The sequence below is a fragment of the Phaethon lepturus genome, unplaced genomic scaffold (assembly GCF_000687285.1).
Source record: "Phaethon lepturus isolate BGI_N335 unplaced genomic scaffold, ASM68728v1 scaffold16442, whole genome shotgun sequence".
In the NCBI taxonomy this organism is placed as follows: domain Eukaryota; kingdom Metazoa; phylum Chordata; class Aves; order Phaethontiformes; family Phaethontidae; genus Phaethon; species Phaethon lepturus.
This window is the reverse complement of record NW_010522751.1, coordinates 1-6,504: the sequence shown is the minus strand read 5'-3', so window position 1 is coordinate 6,504 and position 6,504 is coordinate 1. Positions and strand designations below refer to the sequence as shown.

The 6,504-nt window shown below is 55.8% G+C and overlaps 1 protein-coding gene across 1 annotated transcript in view; it reads left to right on the top strand.

Moving 5' to 3' along the window:
- Positions 1-5,860, top strand: part of LOC104616788 (microtubule-actin cross-linking factor 1-like) — a gene marked incomplete at both ends in the record, with an annotated part of 10,830 nt that extends 4,970 nt beyond the window's left edge. The window contains 12 exons of the mRNA XM_010281916.1: positions 33-101; positions 933-1,088; positions 1,228-1,434; positions 1,567-1,686; positions 1,940-2,109; positions 2,272-2,431; positions 3,119-3,313; positions 4,003-4,131; positions 4,213-4,356; positions 4,494-4,682; positions 5,039-5,156; positions 5,697-5,860. Coding sequence (XP_010280218.1) covers positions 33-101; positions 933-1,088; positions 1,228-1,434; positions 1,567-1,686; positions 1,940-2,109; positions 2,272-2,431; positions 3,119-3,313; positions 4,003-4,131; positions 4,213-4,356; positions 4,494-4,682; positions 5,039-5,156; positions 5,697-5,860 — 1,821 coding nt within the window. The remainder of the gene's footprint in view (positions 1-32; positions 102-932; positions 1,089-1,227; positions 1,435-1,566; positions 1,687-1,939; positions 2,110-2,271; positions 2,432-3,118; positions 3,314-4,002; positions 4,132-4,212; positions 4,357-4,493; positions 4,683-5,038; positions 5,157-5,696) is intronic.
- Positions 5,861-6,504: the final 644 nt, after the last annotated feature.

The window sequence follows — 6,504 nt, the reverse complement described above, 5'->3', positions numbered from 1 at the left end:
TGAACCGCGACGACTCTGGCTCCGGCTCGAAGACGGAGCAGAGCGTAGCGCTGCTGGAGCAGAAATGGTGCCTGGTCAGCACCAAGATGGAGGAGAGAAAGGTAGCGTTGGCGTCCACCCTTGGCCACGGGCTGGTCTGGCAGCAGTTGCTCCCTGCGTTGCTGCTCTGCGTTCCGGGAGGGCTGGAGCCGGTCAGGGCTGGAGAGGAGGGCTGGGGGTTGGTTGGGTTTGGGGGTTTTTTTTTCACCCAACCTCTCTCTTGGTTGTGCAGGTAGAATTTGTCTTTCAGATGGCGCTGTCTGAGCGTCAAGCTGTTGTGGGTTTGTTTTTTTTTCTAGACGGTCATCAGAGTTGGTTAAATCACACAGAAAATGAGGGTAAAATTGCGTTTTGGGTTAATTTAGAGGAGAGGTGGGAAGAAACCTCCCGTGGCTCTGAAAGGCAGGCTTTGTTGGCCCTCTGCAAGACAGCAGGCCAAGTCCTCCTCCGAGCTGACTCCGTCCTAGGCTTCTGGCCGGTGATGAGATAAAACAAGGGACGCGGTGGCCTCAGCCCAGAATAAATTTGCGGTGCTGCAGCTGTTACCATCAAAACACCATCCACCTCGCTTACCGAGCCGCTCTCCCCACGGCGGTGCCTTTCTCGGGGAGCTGAGGGTGACGCGGCTGCTCGTGTGCCGATGAAGGTCTCCCCTTTCACGGGCGATTCCTGTTTTGAAAGCGAGCGGCGGCTTCCACTGAAACCCTTTCCCCTTGGTAAACAAGTGGCGTTCCCGGGCCGCGGCGACGAGGTTCCTGTTAGAAGGGGCGTTTTGCAGGGACACAAAGGCTGCCTCTGTCTGCGAAACGGCAGATCGTGAGCTCTCCCCCTCCATGTTGTGTTTGGGTTTTTTTTTCCCCTTTCCCTTTCTCCCTCCCTCCCCGCTACGGCAGGCGAAGCTGGAGGAGGCGCTGGCCCTGGCCACGGACTTCCAGAATTCCCTCCAGGACTTCATTAACTGGCTCACGCTGGCCGAGCAGAGCCTGAACATCGCACCCCCGGCCAGCCTCATCCTCAACGCCGTGCTGGCCCAGATCGACGAGCACAAGGTACCGGCGCCGCAAGCGCCCGGCGGCTCCCCGGGACGGAGGGAGCAAGGGTGGCCCCTCACCTCCCCTGCGCCCGTGGGCGGCTCGCAGGCACGTCCAGCTCCCCTGACAGGTAAGAGGACATCTTTGCCTTTCGCAGGTGTTCGCCAACGAGGTGAATGCTCATCGGGACCGGATCATCGAGCTGGATCAAACTGGGAACCAGCTGAAGTTTCTCAGTCAAAAGCAGGACGTGGTGTTGATTAAGAACCTGCTGGTGAGCGTCCAGTCCCGCTGGGAGAAGGTTGTCCAGCGCTCGGTGGAGCGGGGACGGGCTCTTGATGATGCCAGGAAGAGAGCCAAGCAGGTGAGAAACGTGGGAAGGGTGCAACAGACCCCAAAGTATGGCCAACCTCGGGGACCAGGAGGTCCCAAGACCAGAAGGGGACTGGGGACACCACCAGTGTTAAGTTTCACACTTGCTCCTGTTTCTTTGCAGTTCCACGAAGCTTGGAAGAAACTGATTGATTGGCTGGAGGATGCAGAGAATCACCTGGACTCAGAGCTGGAGATTTCCAATGATCCCGACAAAATCAAGCTCCAGCTCTCCAAACACAAGGTAGAGTTTTCGCCAAACACAAGGTAGAGTTTTGGCCAAACTGAGACCAGTGCTGGACGCTGGGTGGAAGGGTGCTTTGTCGGGAGGGGGTGCAGGGCAGCATCCCCTCTGCCGTCAGGACAGCGGAAAGGCACGTCCACGCTTACCGCTGCCATGGAAAACGTTCAGCTGGAGGTCTTCACGAGCACCATGAATCTTCAGAAAGCCATGGCCAGCCTTTCTGAAACAGTTTGGTTTTCTCTCTGGTTCCCAGGAGTTCCAGAAGACGCTGGGTGGGAAGCAGCCCGTCTACGACACCACCATCAGGACAGGCAGAGCCCTCAAGGAAAAAGCCTTGCTTCCAGATGACACTCAAAAGCTGGATAATTTACTGGGAGAAGTCCGGGATAAGTGGGACACAGTGTGCGGCAAATCAGTGGAAAGGTAAGTCCAGCCCCAGCGTTGTACCAACAGCGCTCGTTTGCCAAGGACTTGCCAAAGTGGAGAGCGGAGGAGGGAAGGCAATTTCATGGGTGGTTGGAGGTGGTGACTGGGACATGACAAAGGAGGTGACTTTGGAAGTTCACGGGGACGTTTGTTTTTCAGGCAGCACAAGCTGGAAGAAGCCCTCTTGTTCTCTGGCCAGTTCATGGATGCGCTGCAGGCCTTGGTGGACTGGCTCTACAAGGTGGAACCCCAGTTAGCTGAAGACCAGCCTGTCCACGGTGACCTGGATCTGGTCATGAACCTGATGGATGCTCACAAGGTAAGAGTGCCTTTTCCAGCTCTTCTCTGGGCCTCGTCTTCCCCAAGAGCCAAAGAATGGAGGTGCCTCCCTGCAGAGCTGCGTGTCTCGCTGCTTTGCGTCGCTGTGGTGGACAAGGAGAGCAAAAACGGGGCAAACAAGTGGGAAGAAACTTGTAAGTGACTGGGAAGGTTACAGGAGCTGGAGCTCTGTTCTGAGATGCTATCAGGCAGATCTGTTGAGGGTTTAGTTTTGAAAAGGTGGCTGAATTTTTAGTCCTCTGTAAACTGTGGTCTTGGCAGTACTCTCCAGCGTGTCGTGGAGACCGGCGCTCCTGGGCTTGGATTAGATCGTACGCTGAGATCCCCGGGCAGGACTTGGGCTTCCATTCAAGGCAGCCGTTGCGTTGCAGCCAGAGCTCCTGGGCTAGAGCTTGCCTGCTCCGGCTCACGACTGCTGCTGCCGGGGTGGAAAGTCGGGGCTCCTGCCCACGTACTTACACCGAAACGCGCTCGGGAGTCGCGTCGAGCGCTGTCGAGCTGCCTGCCTGCCCGCCCTCCCATCACACCAGCTTGTGGTGGGTCCCTGATGTGGGGGCAAATCCCATGTTACAAACTATTTCACGTGTGCTCCCTGTTTTATTCCCCAAGTGCAACAACCCGCTGGGACTGACTGGCCCCGCTCGGCTTCTGCCCTTTCTCCATCCAGGTCTTCCAGAAGGAGCTGGGGAAGCGCACGGGGACGGTCCAGGTGCTCAAGCGCTCCGGCCGGGAGCTCATCGAGAACAGCCGGGACGACACGACCTGGGTGAAGGTGCAGCTGCAGGAGCTGAGCAACCGGTGGGACACGGTGTGCAAGCTGTCTGTGTCCAAACAAACCCGCCTGGAACAGGCCTTGAAGCAGGTGAGCAGACGGCTACGGGTGGGAATGGTGCTGGGAGCTTTGCCTGGGCTGCAGGTTTGTGCCGGGAGGTCAACACAAGCCTCGGAGAAGAGGTTTGGTCCAGCGGCTGATCTGGCCGAGCGGGACACCCCAGCCCTGGGCAGGTACCGGTGAGAACCGCAGAGCAGTGGGTTGGTGTCAGTTGTTTACTTACTCTTTTCCCCAAAGAAGGGATGATAAAGGCTGGTTTGAAAAGAGAGGATGAAAAGATCTCGCTGTTCACGGCAGGAACCGAACGGTGATCAGAGACCGTCCAGCCTGGTGTTTGCTGATGCCCAGAGCAAGAGAGATCTAGGTTGAAGCTAAACAAAAACGAGCAAAAGGCTCTTGAGTAGGATTTCTCTCAAGTAGGCATTTTACAGCGTAAACTACCCAGGTACCAAACGGGTCAGAATGCAGGTAGTTGTGCTGGTTTTAAAAACCCTTAGTTCCTCGGTGCGGCTGAGGCCAAGGGGCGGGAGGTGCCCGGCTGCTGCGGGACCTGCTGCTGGTGCTGCACAAACCCAGGCCAGCAGACAGGGCTTTTTTTCCCCTTTTTTAATTTCTTTTTCAAGTCCCTTTCAGCCCCTTGTCTCTCCAGCTCCCAGCAGTGAGTTGAGCGACCCTTTTCGGGAGGAGGAAGGCTGACGCCTGTGCTTTTGTCACCACAGGCAGAGGAGTTCAGGACGGCCGTGCACATGCTGCTGGAGTGGCTCTCGGAGGCAGAGCAGTCCCTGCGCTTTCGGGGAGCGCTTCCCGATGACGCAGAGGCGTTGCAGTCCCTCATCGACGCGCACAAGGTAGCGGGGAGCTCCGAAACACAAGCCGAGCAAAATTAATGGGGCACGGTACTGCAAAATACTTCATTTTGGGCCTTTCAGGAGTTCATGAAGAAAGTGGAGGAGAAGAGAGCGGATGTGAACGCGGCGGTGGGCATGGGGGAGGTCATCCTGGCCGCCTGCCATCCCGACTGCATCACCACAATCAAACACTGGATCACCATCATCCGAGCCAGGTTCGAGGAGGTGAGTCCACCGGGCTTTGCTCCAGGCCGGCGGGGAGAGGCGGCGGTGGACGCCAGCACCAGCGATGGCCGTGTGGTGTTGGCTCCCGCCCCTGGTTTCCCACCCGGGGCCAATGGTCATCCCTGCGTTTCCAACAGGTTCTGACGTGGGCGAAGCAGCACCAGCAGAGACTGGAGTCCGCGCTTTCCGAGCTGGTGGCGAACGCGGAGCTTCTGGAAGAGCTCCTGGCTTGGATCCAATGGGCTGAGACAACCCTGATCCAGCGGGACCAGGAGCCCATGCCACAAAACATCGATCAGGTCAAAGCCCTCATCTCCGAACACCAGGTGAGCCCAGTGCCGACCACGGCAGGCACTCGGGAGGGCGGTGGGTTGGGTCGGGTTTTTTTTTCCTGCTCCTCCATGCAGGAGGCATTGACTTTTCTTGGAATTCTCACACACTATTAAAACTGTGTGTGACCCAACCGGAGCTGTCACCTGGGCGCAAAGCCAGCCTGGGGATGAGCCCCAGTCTGTGCAGATCCAAGCCAGAGCCACGCGGTAGCTTGACCACAAGCCCCCGTTGCTTAATGCTCCCATCTCCTCTACGGGCTTGGCATGTCCCGGTGAGGGTCTGGAGCAAGAGAAGACCGAAAACTTCTTGCAACTGCAAAGGTTCTCTCGTCCCTTCTGTATTTTGACAGTCGTTTATGGAGGAGATGACGCGGAAACAGCCAGACGTGGACCGGGTCACGAAGACGTACAAGAGGAAAGCTACTGAGCCCCCCCACGGGCCCTTCATCGAGAAGTCCCGCAGCAACAGTATGTCGCCGCTCAGGACGCGGCTTTTGGTGAAACGCGCTACGATGGGAGGAAATGAAGCTCGTAGGAAACTAATTAACTCTGATTATCAATTAACAAAGCATCCTGCATTGACAGCCACCAGGAAGGCTTGTCAGGAGGGGAAAATCCAGGTGGCATTTGCCCAAATGCTCGTGCCGGGGTGTGCTGCGCCTGGGGAAGCTCCTGCTGTCCCTGCTCTTCTCTTTCTCTCCGCAGTTGCTTTGTGATGAGGTTTTGGGGTTTTTTGGGGGTTTTTTTAATGTTTCCTGAAGCGTTTCCTGAAGCCAGGGTCTGTTGTGAATTCCCGAGTGCAAAGGGGGGGTTGGGTGTAGAGCTAGCCGTCACCCCGTCCTCCTGCCCGGGGACACTGCGTCCCTTCGGCCTCGCCGGCTGCTCTCCGTGGGAGGTTTTCCATTTGAAAAATAAAATGTATTTCATTGCTGTGCTTTCCTGGACCGCTCGAGACTTGCTGAACCCATCAGCACCACCTCGAACAATTCCTTTTCTCTCTTTTTCCAGGAAAATCCTTGAGTCAGACCACCCCCCCCAGCATGCCCATTATCTCCCAGTCGGAAACAAAGAACCCCCGGATCAACCAGCTCTCGGCCCGCTGGCAGCAGGTCTGGCTGCTGGCGCTGGAGCGGCAGCGGAAGCTCAACGATGCCCTGGACAGACTGGAGGAGGTAACGGCCACCGGCTGCTCCGGGCAGGGCGGGGGTTGCTTGCCGGAGAGGTGCGAGAAGCATTTTAAATCAGTGCTGCCTTTGGAATTGCCCAGCTCTTGCAGACAGTTCCTGCTGCCTTTCGGAAAATGTCCCCCCCCCAAAAAAAAAAGAAAAAAAAAAAAGGAAAAAACCTCATAAATATTAAGGCAGAAAACTACCTTCTGTAATTAACTGCACATTAACGAACTGCTTTGTGCCCCTGCAGTCGGTATCTGTGGAGGTAATGACGGCCAGCCCTGCTTTACTGCTAGTAATTAGTTTAACAATTACTGTCTATATCTTTTCCAACCATCTAATATAATTTCTGTTTTTATTTATGCTTAACAAAGCAGCTATGCCCAGAAGTGAGTGTTTTTGTTTTTTGTTGCTTTTGCTGTAGGTCAGTTCAGTTTATACGTATTCATGTTTTTTCTTTGTTGCTTTTAACTCCAAGAATGTTTAGAGAAAACACCCCTCTCCCCCCCAAAAAAAACAAAAACGCTAAAAATTGTTGCGTTGCCTTGCTGTGAGCTGCTTGAGCCGGTGGGGTTGTGGGTGTCCTTTGGGGTGGGGGGGGATAAAAAGGGTGTTAGTTTAAGTCGGAGGGTACGTGGCTGGGCAGA